The 17,402-nt window shown below is 44.1% G+C and overlaps 1 protein-coding gene across 3 annotated transcripts; it reads right to left on the bottom strand.

The window, feature by feature from the left end:
• Positions 1-4,772: 4,772 nt before the first annotated feature.
• On the bottom strand, positions 4,773-15,801 carry abhd5a (abhydrolase domain containing 5a). 3 transcript variants are annotated; one of them, XM_064946646.1, is made up of 10 exons: positions 15,724-15,800; positions 11,839-11,937; positions 11,350-11,447; positions 11,094-11,263; positions 10,333-10,535; positions 7,395-7,549; positions 7,129-7,240; positions 6,567-6,753; positions 6,290-6,358; positions 4,773-6,111 (listed from the first exon to the last, which is right to left on the bottom strand). In XM_064946646.1, the coding sequence occupies exons 1-10, from the start codon at positions 15,753-15,755 to the stop codon at positions 6,019-6,021; spliced, it is 1,218 nt and encodes a 405-aa protein (XP_064802718.1). In that variant the 5' UTR covers positions 15,756-15,800; the 3' UTR covers positions 4,773-6,018. The 3 variants fall into 3 exon arrangements, with proteins under 3 accessions (XP_064802718.1, XP_064802719.1, XP_064802720.1); XM_064946647.1 differs by having other exon boundaries at positions 10,333-10,496; XM_064946648.1 differs by lacking the exon at positions 11,839-11,937 and having other exon boundaries at positions 15,724-15,801.
• Between the last annotated feature and the right edge of the window lie 1,601 nt (positions 15,802-17,402).

The raw sequence follows: 17,402 nt of genomic DNA, 5'->3' as shown, positions 1-17,402 counted from the left end.
TGCGCTCTCTCTATTTCTACATCTCTTTCTCTTTATCCATCCTTCTCTTGCGCTCTCTCTCTCGTCTTCCCTCCATTCTTTCCTCTATACACAGTATATTTTTGCCTCTTTCTCAATCTCTCAATATTTCTGTCTGTCTCCCTCCATCTCTCCATGTGTCCTGTAACAGAAGCAGAGCTGTGCTGTGAGTCGTGATCTGTGTGGAAGACAAGGCATGGAGTCTCCCAGTGTGGAAGACAAGGCATGGAGTCTCCCAGTGTGGAAGACAAGGCATGGAGTCTCCCAGTGTGGAAGACAAGGCATGGAGTCTCCCAGTGTGGAAGACAAGGCATGGAGTCTCCCAGTGTGGAAGACAAGACAGGTAAAGAGAGGGAAGACATGGAGTCTCCCAGTGTGGAAGACAAGGCATGGAGTCTCCCAGTGTGGAAGACAAGACAGGTAAAGAGAGGGGAGGCATGGAGTCTCCCAGTGTGGAAGACAAGGCATGGAGTCTCCCAGTGTGGAAGACAAGACAGGTAAAGAGAGGGGAGACATGGAGTCTCCCAGTGTGGAAGACAAGACAGGTAAAGAGAGGGGAGACATGGATTCTCCCAGTGTGGAAGACAAGACAGGTAAAGAGAGGGGAGACATGGAGTCTCCCAGTGTGGAAGACAAGACAGGTAAAGAGAGGGGAGACATGGAGTCTCCCAGTGTGGAAGACAAGACAGGCATGTTGCGGCTGAGGCAGCATCTGCAGGGCTACAGACACATTCATCCTTGAATGAAAAAACAAATAAGTTCTGGAAAGCAGTTTGTGTGGCAGGTGAACCAATCCATTAATCAGGATGTCAGGTTTCTGGAAAATCAGCAGGTCTAACAGTAGTAGGGGAATGACAATGAGAGAAGAGAAGAGCGATAGGACAGAGGTGGTTGCTCTTCCTCCTCTACTGTCGACGCCCATTTAGCTTTATTCTCTCCCCCGATCTCTAGACTTCTCTCTCTGAAACACACGTCTGCCAAGTCATGGTTAGTCACATCTTTTTACATGGATAAGAGCAGATAAGAGCGTCTGCTAAATGACTTAAATGTAAATGTAAATGTATGGTCAAATAGTAGAGGACTTACTCTGAAAGAGGGCTTCTATAACCTCCTGACAGACAAACAGAGAGGCAACCCTGCATTGCCCTCAAATGCTTTTTACCTACAGTACATCACTTCTCTTGAAGTCAGTGTTGAAATCAGGTCATCTTACAGATATAGGACAGTGACACTGAGCTTATTGTGTTGAGGTCATGGTTTCTCTACTCGATGACGCGGCTTCTCCTCGATGACGCGGCTACTCCCTCGATGACGCGGCTACTCCTCGATGACGCGGCTACTCCCTCGGATGACGCGGCTACTCCCTCGATGACGCGGCTACTCATTCGATGACGCGGCTACTCCCTCGATGACGCGGCTACTCCCTCGATGACACAATCAAGTGCATTTCCCAGGAGTCCACGAGTCTTCTCAGCAGTGGATTGCAGTGCTTCCTTAGCAGCCTTGTAGTTGTACACTGCCAGATAACATCCCTATAGGAGGGAGCTTTCAAAGCCTCTGCGTCAAATGGATGTGTCATGCTCAAACTGTTATCACCATGGCTTTCATTGAATGTGACCTGTCCGGAACTATGAAGAGTACAGCGACATCTCCATTCTGAACGAGGAGAGCAGAGGGGGAGAATGTTTCAATTTAGATATTCATCTGACGTTACGTCTTCCTTTTGGTGTTTGTACTGGCTCAACAATTACATAAAGTCATAACGATTTGTATAACACTTTGTTTTTAACTAAGTGCTGGACATAAAATAATGAAACAGACTGGAAGGATAAATGAAAAAAGATAGCTAATTAAAATCATACATTAAAAGCATTTTTATAAATGTGAGATGACATGACATGACATAAGGGTGAATATTGTACCAATCCTGTGATATCACCTGTCAAAACATATCGTGCTTGTATGCAGTGAATTGAAGGTTCCGTACACCTCGTACAGTACTTAACATATTGATGTAGAATGTCCTTCTGCAAACAGAGCTATATCTCAGTAGCATTTTTATTTAACAACTATCACTTCCTTCTGGTGAATGAATGGATACTGCTTCATGGATCATCTTCGTTTAGAGACTAAACAGATCTTGACATTTAGAGAAAGTATTAGGCACTAAGAGATGCAGGCGATAAGACGAGTGGTGCAGATTGGGTAGTCTGTGATGCAACCTGGTGTCTAGACAGAGCGCAGATTTAAGCCCTGGAAGTCAGAGAAGGTCTTGCCTAAGGGTGGGACTAATGGTACCGTGTGTGAGAGATATGGGGGTGGCAGTGGAAACGCTAGCTGCTGCAGAGCCTGAGTGTACACTCTCTGTCTGTCAATGTAGACCGAGAGGAAGGAGGGGGAGAGAGAGGGGGGGGGGGGGGGTGACGACTGGCAGAATATAATAAATTCGATCTAATATAGGCGCCACGCTGGTTTCCTAGCAACCGCGCCCGCACCCCGTCTGGCATGTTTGCTCTGGAAGCGGCCTCCTCTAGCCCCATGTCAGGTTCATACATACTGCACTGTAGCTACACTACATAGTCCTGCAGTTCTAGACCCTTTACTGTAAACCAGGTTCATATATTGCATTCAGGAAAGTATTCAGACTGACTTTTCAAAATGTTGTTACTTTACAGCCTGATTCTAAAATATATATTTTTAAATGTCCATCAATCTACACACAATATCCCATAATGACAATGCGAAAACAGGTTAAAAAAAACAACATTTCAACAAATACCTTATTTCCATACAGTACCAGTCAAAAGTTTGGACAAACCTACAATCTACTCATTCAATGTTTTTTTCTTTATTTTTACTATTGTCTACATTGTAGAATAATAGTGAAGACATCAAAACTATGAAATAACACATATGGAATCAGGTAGTAACCAAAAAAAGTGTTAAATCAAAATGTGTTTTATATTTTAAATTCTTCTAATAGCGAACCTTTACCTTGATGACAGCTTTGCATACTTGGCATTCTCTCAACCAGCTTCATGAGGTAGTTACCTGTTAAAAGTTACTTTGTGGAATTTCTTTCCTTCTTAATGCGTTTTAGCCAATCAGTTGTGCTGTGACAAGGTAGGGGTGGTATACAGAAGATAGCCCTATTCGGTAAAAGACCAGGTCCATATTATGGCAAGAACAGCTCAAACAAGCAAAGAGAATGACTGTATTGTCACAGAGGTGCAGTGAAATGTGTTGATTTACAGGATCAGCCATAGTAGTAGACTGCCCCTGGAGCAAATTAGGGTTAAGTGCGTTGCTCAGCGCGGTCATTCGAACCAGCCACCTTTCGGGTACTGACCCAACGCTCTAACCGCTAGGCGTGCCGCCCTACACCCACCCTGTATACATTACTGTAAGTGCACACTGCACCACTCTGAATCTTAGCTTTCACCTAAGGAAGTACAGTATCCTATACCATCGGCTCTTTCCTTAGAAGTCTGTACTATTTCCATACGAGTTTGCACATTTTCATACAGCATTCATGGACAATTGATCCGGGGCTGAACCAATAAGGATAGGATGTCGTTGATATAGATATCACTGTTAACATTGTAAACGTCTTTGTCCGGACACATTTTCAGCACCACATTCCACCCTCCCTTAGAGCTTCTGCCTCTCCCTTGTCCTAATTCACCCTCGCTGTAAGCAGGTTAGCATTGTCGTCATGAATCTTCTTCTGGAGGCAGCTCTGCTGTGAGTGGTCACTAGCTGGCACAGCCATTCATAAAATCTGATTTTAAGCCTAACGTTAAGCATACTACTAACCTGAAATGTAGCCCAGATAGCTAATTTTTGTTTTCATACATTTTAACAATATTTCCAATTTTGACTTTGCAGCTGGCTCATCGAGGAAATCTTTCAGTTGGGCCTCCAGGACAAGACTCGTCCCAATAAACGTCAACCTGCTCACTGTAATGGAGCAAGTTAAAATGCAACGCTGCAGTCCTATATATGGCAGCCATATATAGACCCTAATGCAGAAAAATACCATTCTTCCTTTTACACAGACTATTGATATTTTAAGTGGTCATAGGATGAGAAGCAGAACTGAATGATGTAACATTGACCTTGATGATTCGCTAACTGCACTTCAGCAAGGCAGGCTCCCTCCATCCCCTTCCTGATCTGAGGGAGGTTTCCCTCTAGTGGTCACGTACTGAAATACAAGGCCTGCCCTCATCACAGATACGAACCATTACTCTTACTAACCGACAGTTGGCAGCTCTGACATGTCAACGGGCTTTTGGGGGAAATATTGATAAATGTTCACCTTTGCTTTGCTCCATTTTAGAGCACAATAACAAATAACCCAGACTGGTGTAAAGTCTACCCCTGAACGTCATACTGATGTCCATGTTGCAGTTTTGTACTTTTATGGGTACTAAAAAGCTTTGAGATTAGCTCTCCTCTTTGAGCAGAAATCAGTGTGGATAAAAAAAAAAATGCTTGATAAAGTCACTGTGACAACAATTTATTTTACTGCAGTAATTTTGAAGTGTAACTGCAGTTATACTGCACTTTGACTGCAGTACACTTCAGCTATTCCGCAATTACTGCAGTTACTCCACTTTTACTGCAATCTTTTTTTATAAAGGTGGTGTTCAGACAGAATGCCTATGAGAGTTGTAGTGTTTAAGACTGAAATATTGTTGATCTTCACAACACAAGTCTAAATATACGTGTCACAACCAAGGCCACCGAAATCATAATATAATCTTTATTATTTACAGGTATTTTACAATACATGAATGGAGAAGCACCATTTTTTCTTCCCCACGGTAATTGACTTGTGATTGGAGACTTACAATGATGTACAAGACAACAATACAAAGGCATCCACATGTTCAGGAGTTAATCAAACCGTATCCTTGGGCTCAGCACATCTAGTAAACGGTGCTTTAGATGTTTTTAAAGGTTGCACTGGGTAAAGTGGCTGTAAAAGTCGAAGTAACCCACCCAGTCTGCAACTTCACACACAGATATTAGCTGTCACCTCCATGAAATAAGAGGACAGGCTGCTATATCTATGCTAACTGATCTTAGACCGAGATGCACCCTGGACAGGTGCCTAATAATACTATCAAATACTGTTGCAATGAATGAATGGGGTTTGAGGCCGAACATTCTTTCCCCACAATGGCAGCTGAGAAGAATGGAGTAGTTATCTTCAATTACTAGATTCTGATGCTTCGTTTTCCTTCACCTGCACACGCTAGCTATTAATAAGTGGATTGTTTTAACACGAGACCACAACAAGAGCCAAAACACTATGAATGAGAACATAATTAGAACATCTTGAAGTGAAAACGACCACTTGCAAAAGGACCCATAAAAAGACAAGACCAAAAAGCAGCAGCAATGACTGCAGTCCCTGGTCACATACTAGGTCATTAAAAAAGGCACTTCGGTTGACATGGGGAAATCTTTTTATATTTGGTATTTATTTAACCTTGATTTAACTACGCAAGTCAGTTAAGAAGAAATTCTTATTTGCAATGACGGCCTACCCCGGCCAAACCCTAACGACGCTGGGCCAATTGTGCGCCGCCCTATGGGACTGCCAATCACGGCCGGTTGTGATACAGCCTGGAACTGAGATGAAGCACTGAGATTAAGTGCCTTAGACCGCTGTGCCACTCAGGAGCCCATCAGCAAAACCAGAGGTCTAAAAGTTCCACAATCATGTGTATTTAAATCAGAACTCTATGGTCCGTGGTCATATCTACATGAGCTGTTATGACGCAAATGAAACATTTCTAAATAATCTCACAAAGGATCTTTGACAGAATGAGAATAAGTGGTCAAATTGTAGTCTGTATCGTTCTGAGAATCACATTTCTTAAAACAGCAGATTAAAAGCTGACACACTCATCACAAAATGACCAAAATCCGACAAGCAGTAACAACTATGAGCCATTCTCTTTAGTCAGTAGAATGAATACAAAAGTGTCAAACCAAACAATCCAGGAGAATCATCTTTTCAACACGGGGTCCTTCCCTAGTTAGCAGGTCTGCTGTGCTGGTGGGTCTACTACTGAGGACCTAAAGTGAGGATGATCGAGGTAAAATAAAGCCCTATTGAGCTGTATGCCCAGTCCTCTCTGATCCTCACAGATCACATGCTCACTGAGAGGACAAGCTCTGGGCATGACAGGTATAACACGTCACTCTCCGCAGGTTAACTAGTGCCCCCCCCCCCTCAGCCCAGCGCGTCACACACCTGAAGCACTCTGTGGTTGAAGTCCTCTGGCTGGTCAGCATATACGTAGTGGCCCGCCCCTCTGATAGCCTGGGAGAGAGGAGGAATAGAAATATGAGATCAGATACACATTCTGGAAAATCATATTCATCTAGGATTTAACACTTCAATTCACTTTTTTCCTGCCACCTGCTGAATAAATCGGAATATAAAAGCTGAGCCAGCTGTCTCACGCATTACTAGACAACCACACACAGACAGCATCTTAAGTGTTCAGCTTAAAGGAATTGAAACGTACTATGATCTCCACATGAGAGTTTGGCCTCATTCCTTTGATAGCGTTGCCCGAGTTACCGTCGATGCTGGAGCGTGACCCATATATCACAGTAATAGGGATGTCAGCATGGAGCAGGCCAATCCTCTGCAGCATAGGCCTCTTGGCCCACCCGTGTGGGATGGTCATGTTCTTGAAGGCTGTCTCACCACTGCAACAGAGTAAACAAACATGATTATTACTAAACAGGGAGAAGTACAGCAGTAAGGTTTACGATAATCTGATCTTCTCAGAATAATCCTTAATAAGCAGCTACTTTGAACTCACCACTACAACAAGAGTAAAACTAACATTATCACTGAAATAAGGGTGTGAGAAATGAAAATCACAGCCTATATTACAAAAGCATTTCAAAATTGAATCATAGCATCATCTTCATTATGGTCTAAGAGGAAAACATTGGAATTGAACTGTATTGAAACTCACTCAGACAGAGACTGTAAATACAGGCCCAGAGTAAGTGGAGATAAAAAGCCAGTGAACTCAAACAGGAACTAAATAGAGAGAGAGGGAGAGAGGGACTAACCTGGGAGTCTGGACGTTCAGGTGATAGATATACTCTGTGACCGTGTCGTCGTTGAACATGGACAAGTATTTCTTCTTGAAGTCTGGTCTTAGAGTTGAAACAAGTGTGGGACCTTGAAGAACAAAGGAGGGGGGTTTGAATGCTGGTAAAACTCCATCCCATAAACAATGCAGTGATCCAGTCAGACAGGTATGTAATTGAAATGTAATTTACAGTAGTATTTCTATGTCCGTCATCCATCTCGTCAGACAGGCTGCCAGTCTTACCCAGTGGCCCCACCAGACGTAGCCCTGCCAGGGGGTTGAAAGGGCTCAACATGGCTCCCAGGGCTTTGATCCACACGGGGATGGGCCTGTCCTGGTCTTCTGTGTCTGGACGCTCAGGTAAGCCCCACGGCTCAACCAGCACCATGTGCTTTACCCTACAGGACAGTGAAGAGGAAAGGTCAGCCCCACAGCTCAACCAGCACCCTACAGGACAGTGAAGAGGAAAGGTCAGCCCCACGGCTCAACCAGCCCCATGTGTTGCACCCTACAGGACAGTGAAGAGGAAAGGTCAGCCCCACGGCTCAACCAGCCCCATGTGTTGCACCCTACAGGACAGTGAAGAGGAAAGGTCAGCCCCACGGCTCAACCAGCCCCATGTGTTGCACCCTACAGGACAGTGAAGAGGAAAGGTCAGCCCCACGGCTCAACCAGCACCATGTGCTTTACCCTACAGGACAGTGAAGAGGAAAGGTCAGCCCCACAGCTCAACCAGCCCCATGTGTTGCACCCTACAGGACAGTGAAGAGGAAAGGTCAGCCCCACGGCTCAACCAGCCCCATGTGTTGCACCCTACAGGACAGTGAAGAGGAAAGGTCAGCCCCACGGCTCAACCAGCACCATGTGCTTTACCCTACAGGACAGTGAAGAGGAAAGGTCAGCCCCACAGCTCAACCAGCACCATGTGTTGCACCCTACAGGACAGTGAAGAGGAAAGGTCAGCCCCACGGCTCAACCAGCACCCTACAGGACAGTGAAGAGGAAAGGTCAGCCCCACGGCTCAACCAGCCCCATGTGTTGCACCCTACAGGACAGTGAAGAGGAAAGGTCAGCCCCACGGCTCAACCAGCACCCTACAGGACAGTGAAGAGGAAAGGTCAGCCCCACGGCTCAACCAGCCCCATGTGTTGCACCCTACAGGACAGTGAAGAGGAAAGGTCAGCCCCACGGCTCAACCAGCACCATGTGCTTTACCCTACAGGACAGTGAAGAGGAAAGGTCAGCCCCACGGCTCAACCAGCCCCATGTGTTGCACCCTACAGGACAGTGAAGAGGAAAGGTCAGCCCCACGGCTCAACCAGCACCATGTGTTGCACCCTACAGGACAGTGAAGAGGAAAGGTCAGCCCCACGGCTCAACCAGCACCATGTGTTGCACCCTACAGGACAGTGAAGAGGAAAGGTCAGCCCCACGGCTCAACCAGCCCCATGTGTTGCACCCTACAGGACAGTGAAGAGGAAATACCATACACCATCAACACCAATCTGAAATAATTGAAACGCCTCTATGGTGGTGAACAAAATAAGTTGAGTTCGTATTGAAAGATCTGGAAAGGAAATAATCTGAACCACTAGGGCAGAGTTTATTAAGTGATCTGTCCATCGGTGAACTGAACAGGGGAAATAAAGGCGCCATTTAGACAGGCAGACCAATTCTGATATTTTTTTCCCTAATTGGTCTTTTGACCAATCAGATCTGCTCTGAAAAAAATCTGATGTGAAAAGATCAGTGGTCAAAAGACCAATTAGTGGAGGAAAATAACAGAATTGGGCTGCCTGTCTAAACATTGCCAAAGTGCCCCAGTCAGATGGACATTTTGTCCTTAATTCAGAGCCAATTAGGATAATCAGAATGTGGCTGGCTGACTGCTTTAATACTAGAAGGTCAGGATGTGGCTGGCTGCTTGAATACTAGAGAAGGACAGGATGTGGCTGGCTGGCTGGCTGCTTTAATACTAGAAGGACAGGATGTGGCTGGCTGGCTGGCTGCTTTAATACTAGAAGGACAGGATGTGGCTGGCTGGCTGGCTGCTTGAATACTAGAAGGACAGGATGTGGCTGCCTGAATACTAGAAGGACAGGATGTGGCTGGCTGGCTGCTTGAATACTAGAAGGACAGGATGTGGCTGGCTGGCTGCTTGAATACTAGAAGGACAGGATGTGGCTGGCTGGCTGCTTTAATACTAGAAGAACAGGATGTGGCTGGCTGGCTGCTTTAATACTAGAGGGACAGGATGTGGCTGGCTGGCTGCTTGAATACCAGAAGGACAGGATGTGGCTGGCTGCTTTAATACTAGAAGGACAGGATGTGGCTGGCTGGCTGCTTGAATACTAGAAGGACAGGATGTGGCTGGCTGCTTGAATACTAGAAAGACAGGATGTGGCTGCCTGGCTGCTTGAATATTAGAAGGACAGGATGTGGCTGGCTGGCTGCTTGAATACTAGAAGGACAGGATGTGGCTGGCTGGCTGCTTTAATACTAGGAGGACATGATGTGGCTGGCTGGCTGCTTTAATACTAGGAGGACATGATGTGGCTGGCTGCTTTAATACTAGGAGGACATGATGTGGCTGGCTGCTTGAATACTAGGAGGACATGATGTGGCTGGCTGCTTGAATACTAGAAGGACAGGATGTGGCTGGCTGGCTGCTTTAATACTAGGAGGACATGATGTGGCTGGCTGCTTTAATACTAGAAGGACAGGATGTGGCTGGCTGCTTTAATACTAGGAGGACATGATGTGGCTGGCTGCTTTAATACTAGAAGGACAGGATGTGGCTGGCTGGCTGCTTTAAGCTGCTCTGATCTGAGTGTGATGAGGTTTTGGAGACATTTATAATGAGTTAGGTTCCTGCTGAAATCTTAGCAACACAGTGAGAGAAGATGATTCCGTTGAGATACAGCACAGAGGGGACACTTTTTAAGGACATTCATGTTGTTATCAGAGGTTAGCACCTGCATACCAACATCCCGTGAGGTCTGGGGTGTACAGTATTAGTCAAGCATAGGAGGGTGAACCAAGGACTGGCTAAATACATGTAGTATTCTATCTTTAACCAAGGAGGTGGCTAAATACTAAGGAATAAAACAACCGTTCATGTTGAAACCTGTCTATGGTTCTGAACTGGGGAAAGTGTTGGGTGGTGTCAGGTGATACTTACCTGGTGGGATACTTGAGCGAATAAGCAGCTGCCAAATAACCTCCAAAGTTATGTCCCAGCATGACCATGGCTTCCAGGTTGACTTTAGCCCTCCACTGCTCGATGGAGTCCACAAACTGGGCCTCAGCCTCCTTGGCGTCGGAGCTGAAGTAGGGCCTGCTGCTCTGGCCGAAGCCCAGCAGGTCAAAGGCATAGACGGGCCTCTATTATTAACATTAATAATAATGAAAAGTCATTTTATTTATAAAGGCACTACACAACATGATAAAACTTACTAAAAATAGAAGTCAGTGTTAAAAAGAAAGCATACACAAAATATATAGCAGTCAGACAACAATTAGAGCTAGTTATTTATAGCAGGTGTGGTTGACCAGTTGACCTATTGGTAGTTTCCTGTGACCATCCTCCAAATCTCTTTTGGAAGTCTGGAGAAATTCAGTATGTGATTGGCTGTAAGTAGAAATGAAGTTTCCCCTCCGAAGAGGCATTTCCTTGTTTTTCGTGTCCCTTTTCCTACCTTGTAGTAGCCTATGCACCGTTAGTTACGTACCTTATTCATCCTTGCATAAACTAAAGAAATAGGATTATAACAACCTGTTCAGAGCTGCCGCCATGCAAAATACTGCAGTGGTTTGATATATGGCAATGTGCATTAGTTTCTATCTAGACTGTCGTACTACACCCCTTTACATCGTCTCTCTGAGGAGAACTTCCTCAGGCTTTCCAACGCTACAAGAGAAGCCTGTGCTTCAGAGACTAACCTGTTGGGCCAGGGCGTCTAGGTTGAGGGCCCACAGGCCCACCCCTCCACCGAAGCCATGCAGCAGCACCAGGGGAGTCTGGTTCTTCATGTTTCCATTCAATGTGAGGGTCCACAGCATGTTACCATCCGAGATTGGGACATACTGCTGGGACACCTTGCCTGTGATGCCTGGGGATGAGACGGATCCACACATAATAATCCACAAATTGGCCACGGCTGGAAATACAGTTTGATGGTAAAGAGGAATTCCTTACATTGCAGCATCTTCTCCTCTGCAGTCTTGAGCTGGTTCTGGGAGGTGGGGCACCAGGAGGGCAGCCAGCTGGTGATCCATGCCGTGGAAGTCCAGGACCTGCATAGACACAGACACAACTCATCAACCAGCCTAGGCTATAGCCTATACGGTCTGGGATTACATTGGGAGTCATGTTGCTGACAGTTGTAATATTTCACAGCAAAAAGGAGACGAGACATTAAATGTAAAAAAAAAAAAAAAAAAAACAACTTGTAAACATGCTTCGGGGATAGGTGTAAATAAAATGACATGCAGGGTTTGTTGACTGATTGAACTGCCAGGGATGTTACTTCCTGCCTCAAGCACTGCATGCAGCAGGGAGGTGGAGCAGCACTAGCAGCATATGAGTGGGGTGCAGCAGGGAGGTGGAGCATCACTAGCAGCATATGAGTGGGGTGCAGCCGGGGAGGTGGAGTTAGTCTGACAATCACACCGGTAGGTAGGTTACCTCAACGTTCTGACCAGGACACTCAACAAATTGTAGAAAAGACTATGAATACCAAGAAACATCAGTAGTCGCTGAGCCAGTCTGCAGCCAAAAAACAAACTAAAAAACAGAGTGGAAAAGGGATGTTATATGCCAGGGACGACATGTAATAGCCTTATTAATCACATGTGCTTGTGTTAATTGAATGGGGAAATGCAGTTAGTGTTGGGATTCGCTGCATTGGACTTAGTTACATCCTAAATTAAAAAACAGATAAGGTATTGGATAATTGGTTCTTGAAATTGGGTTGCAGTAGTGGAGAAGGTTGTAGTGTACTGGCCTATAAGCTTACAAACACACTTGAACAAAGCTTTCAAGCCCTCCTAAAACATTTCACTTTAGGCATTGTCAATATGGCATTTCCACAGTAGCTGAATTACGCTGTATGCCAATCAAAAAAATATTGATTTAGAAGTTTAACAAACCAACTCTATGCACAATGACTACTTTGAACAATTTACTGGAAAAACTGTGCAGATGCTAAATTTGGTAACAGAATCACAGTAAAAATCTCCCTGGGTTTTATTTATTTATTATTATTTTTTTTCACCTTTATTTAACCAGGTAGGCTAGTTGAGAACACCTTTATTTAACCAGGTAGGCTAGTTGAGAACAAGTTCTCATTTACAATTGCGACCTGGCCAAGATAAAGCAAAGCAATTCGACACATACAACGACACAGAGTTACACATGGAGTAAAACAAACATACAGTCAATAATACAGTATAAACAAGTCTATATACGATGTGAGCAAATGAGGTGAGATAAGGGAGGTAAAGGCAAAAAAAGGCCATGGTGGCAAATTAAATTAAACATAGCAAGTAAAACACTGGAATGGGAGATTTGCAGTGGAAGAATGTGCAAAGTAGAAATAAAAATAATGGGGTGCAAAGGAGTAAAATAAATAAATAAAATAAATTCAGTAGGGAAAGAGGTAGTTGTTTGGGCTAAATTATAGGTGGGCTATGTACAGGTGCAGTAATCTGTGAGCTGCTCTAACAGCTGGTGCTTAAAGCTAGTGAGGGAGATAAGTGTATCCAGTTTCAGAGATTTTTGTAGTTCGTTCCAGTCATTGGCAGCAGAGAACTAGAAGGAGAGGCGGCCAAAGGAAGAATTGGTTTTGGGGGTGACCAGAGAGATATACCTGCTGGAGCGAGTGCTACAGGTGGGTGATTCTATGGTGACCAGCGAGCTGAGATAAGGGGGACTTTACCTAGCAGGGTCTTGTAGATGACATGGAGCCAGTGGGTTTGGCGACGAGTATGAAGCGAGTGCAGCCAACGAGAGCGATTATTCTGATATTCTGTTACCAAACTTTGTATCTGCACAGTTCTTACTGTATATTTTATGTGGAAATGGTTAAGTCCTTTTGCATAGAGTTATATGGTTTGTTAAACTTTGAAATCAATGTTTTTTTGTTTGGTATACATTTTAAAGTGAAAATTCTGAGTCGGCATAATTCCATGACCATAGAATTTCTCAGGATAATTCCATCACCGTGGAATTGTCCTAAATTAAGATCAGAAAATAGAAACACAGACATTTAAAAGGGCCTATAAGTAGTCTATGTACATGTAAACAACACCTAAAACATCATGAGATGACACTGTCAAAGACACCCTCCACTCTGCCCCCCAAAAACCTCACTAACACCATTAGAATGTATCTGTATCATGCTGAAACACTCTAGCCTTGGGATTGTTCAACATGTCAACAACCATTTCAACAGTAACATCGGTTACCCCCAATATCTCTTTTGCCGTCTCCACAATAACCTTCTTTTTTTCACAACCCGAGTCGCATTAATAACCTTACCAATAAAAGCTATGAGGTCAACTTTATTCATTATCAAAGTGTCCTTTGACACCAGGCACGAATGAGCACAAGATTTCTTTACAGGCCTCCGAACCATCAGAAGCACCAGCCACGACAGTAGGTCCACTTACCTCAAGTACATCCATGTGAGCTCCATCAGTCCGCTCTGTAGTTCTACCAATCAGTTTCACGGCTTCTGCATACGATACATCACGACTGTTCCTATATCTCCGAGCCTCTCTCTGCATACGATACATCACGACTGATCCTATATCTCCGAGCCTCTCTCTGCATACGATACGTCACGACTGATCCTATATCTCCGAGCCTCTCTCTGCATACGATACATCACGACTGATCCTATATCTCCGAGCCTCTCTCTGCATACGATACATCACGACTGTTCCTATATCTCCGAGCCTCTCTCTGCATACGATACATCACGACTGATCCTATATCTCCGAGCCTCTCTCTGCATACGATACGTCACGACTGATCCTATATCTCCGAGCCTCTCTCTGCACACGATACATCACGACTGATCCTATATCTCCGAGCCTCTCTCTGCATACGATACATCACGACTGATCCTATATCTCCGAGCCTCTCTCTGCATACGATACATCACGACTGATCCTATATCTCCGAGCCTCTCTCTGCACACGATACATCACGACTGATCCTATATCTCCGAGCCTCTCTCTGCACACGATACATCACGACTGATCCTATATCTCCGAGCCTCTCTCTGCATACGATACATCACGACTGATCCTATATCTCCGAGCCTCTCTGTACTTGGCATCCACCAAATGCTACAGTGTTCTCCCCCACAATTACAGCACTTAACCTTCACATTGCTACCACATTCAGCGTAACCACGTGTCCCTCCTCACATCTTTTCTTTCCTTTACACTGAGCCGCTACATTATTTGGCTTTTAAAACATTGCAGTGCATATGGGACAAATTCTCTAACATTGAAACGAAGGAATCGGATCTGTACTTTTCTCAGCAAGACTTGATCAAACCTCACCACTACTGATAAGCTTTCACTTGTTTGACCCTCTTTCCTACCAATCAACGTTTTGGCCTCAATTACTCTGCCTCCCGTCACATTTTCTTTAACATCATCTATGGACATAGATATTGGGACACAGTGATGACTTCCCTCAATCTAGCATAAGAACCAGGGACATGGCTATTAATCTTCTTCCCATTAACGTTAAGCTTTTCCATTTTCAGAATAGTCTCTTGCTGAGCCTGGCTACCACACTATATTAACATTCTACTATTTCCAATGAATCGAGCTAATTTCACTTCACCTACCTCGTTCTCTACGGCATGAGTTAGTCAGATAGGGTGTAAGTGAGGCGCCGTGGTCTAATCAAACACTATCACCGCTTTCCACTCCCAACACATCACTACTCTTACTTCATACCTTGGCCCTCTTCATGCTTTCTTCACTAGACGCTTCACTGCTTTCTGTATCATGATCTCTCTTCTTCCTATGTTTTTCAACTACCGAACATTCCCGTCATCCTCCCGCACCATACAGTCAGAACTGACACCCATATTGTTCGCATTCCAACACAGCTGTTCATTTCAAGCTTTCAACCGCTCCGTCGGTTTCATGACTTTTTAACGCGGACCAATGCCACTTTCACGTGCTAGTCGGAACTAGGAACATCGGACATGTCCGACTTTCTAACTTGTTGTCAATCACCTACCGCGTTCAACTAATTAGCAAGTCGAAATGTCCGAGTTTCCTAGCTCCGACAAGCACCCGAACCCGGCATAAACTATAAACATGCAACATTGATGCCACGAGTGTGTTAAGTCAACTGAAAATTAACTTCAGTCTATAGGTGCTTGACGACAAACAAGAACAATCAACATGCTAGGACTAGCTAATAACAAGACACACGAAGGAAACAAATTGTATCATGATTAACTTTTTGTCGGTCGCTTTTATCAATATTGTTATATTTAAAAGAGCGGTTCTAAGTTTGTTTATAAAAAAACACACTCACCCTCTCTCAGTGGTCACCGCTTGGTCAGCCATTCTTCACACAGCCAAATCACATGATCCACAAAACATGACATCACCTGGCGTGTATTCATTAGGAGGTTTCCGTTGCAAAACTTTTGCAATAGAAACCCTTTACCATACTTAAGGATCTAAACGGAAGCAAACCAAAGAGTGTCTATTGTATTGATAAGATAACAATCAAAACACATGTCCTCAAATATACTTTAACAATCAAACCACATGTCCCCAAATATGGAAGGCAGGCAGGAGGTGAGATCAGGTGGGACCAAAAAAAAAAAAAAAACGTTATTTAACTAGGCAAGTCAGTTAAGAATAGATTCTTATTTACAATGACGGCCTTCCCCGACCAAACCCTAACCCAGCCTGACGATGCTGAGCCAATTCTGTGCCGCCCTATGGGACTCCCAATCGCGGCCGGTTGTGATACAGCATGGAAACAAACCAGGGTCTGTAGTGACGCCTCTAGCACTGAGATGCAGTGCCTTAGACCGCTGTGCCACTCAGGAGCCCATTCTAGCCAATGAGAGGGCAGATACACGTGTGAACAACAGTCCATAGAGATGGAGGACTCATCTTTGTATCTGTGCCATTATAACGTCTGTGACAGTTTGGGCAGTCCCATTAAAGCTATCTCCATTTTAAAGTAGTCCATTTTATTCTTCATTGACTGATTGCTACCAACTCATAGGAATCCCCATCCAGTTGAAAACGTATAAATGGTGAAAGCCCTCAATAGCAATGTCCATGACAAATTGGATAATATCCATGATGAGTCCTCTATCAATTTCAATTCAAATGGCTTTATTGGCATGGGAAACATATGTTTACATTGCCAAAGCAAATGAAATAGATAACAAACAAAAGTTAAATAAACAATCAGAAATTAAAAGTAAACATTACACTGACAACATATTATGGCTATATACCATGTTCTAATGATTTGCAAATAGTTAATGTACAAAAGAGAAAATAAATAAACATAAATATGGGTTGTATTTACAATGGTGTTTGTTCTTCACTGTTTGCCTTTTTCTTATGGCAACAGGTCACATCTTGCTGCTGTGATGGTACACTGTGGTATTTCACCTAATAGATATGGGAGTATATCAAAATTGGATTTGTTTTTAAATTCGTTGTGGGTCTGTGTAATCTGAGGGAAATATGTTTATCTAACATTATCATACATTTGGCAGGAGGTTAGGAAGTGCAGCTCAATTTCCACCTCATTTAATGGGCAGTGAGCACATAGCCTATCTTCTCTTGAGAGCCAGGTCTGCCTTCAGCAGCCTTTCTCAATAGCAAGGCTATGCTCACTGAGTCTGTACATAGCCTGTCTTCTCTTCAGAGCCAGGTCTGCCTACAGCAGCCTTTCTCAATAGCAAGGCTATGCTCACTGAGTCTGCACATAGTCAAAGCTTTCCTTCATTTTGGGTCAGTCATGGTAGCCAGGTATTCTGCCACTGTGTACTATCTGTTTAGGGCCAAATAGCATTCCAGTTTGCTCTATTTTTCAGTTAATTCTTTCCAAATTTGTCAAGAAATTACCTTTTTGTATTCTCATGATTTGGTTAGGTCTTATTGTGGTTTTGGAATCATTTCCTTTTAGGTTGTTGTAGAATTTAACGTCTGTTTTCTGGATTTTGATAATTAGCGGGTATC

Source organism: Oncorhynchus masou, chromosome 29 (assembly GCF_036934945.1).
Source record: "Oncorhynchus masou masou isolate Uvic2021 chromosome 29, UVic_Omas_1.1, whole genome shotgun sequence".
NCBI lineage: Eukaryota > Metazoa > Chordata > Actinopteri > Salmoniformes > Salmonidae > Oncorhynchus > Oncorhynchus masou.
This window is presented reverse-complemented; position numbering and strand designations above follow the sequence as displayed.

What these genes read in the sequence shown, in the direction of transcription:
- abhd5a (XM_064946646.1), bottom strand. Translation starts at nt 15,755, where the DNA reads ATGGCTGACCAAGCGGTGACCACTGAGAGAGG. An exon ending in GCGGTGACCACTGAGAGAGG is followed by an intron (nt 11,938 to 15,723) that starts GTGAGTGTGTTT and finishes TCTGTTTTTTAG; the next exon opens with TTTGTTTTTTGGCTGCAGAC. An exon ending in AGAGGAGAAGATGCTGCAAT is followed by an intron (nt 11,264 to 11,349) that starts GTAAGGAATTCC and finishes TCTCATCCCCAG; the next exon opens with GCATCACAGGCAAGGTGTCC.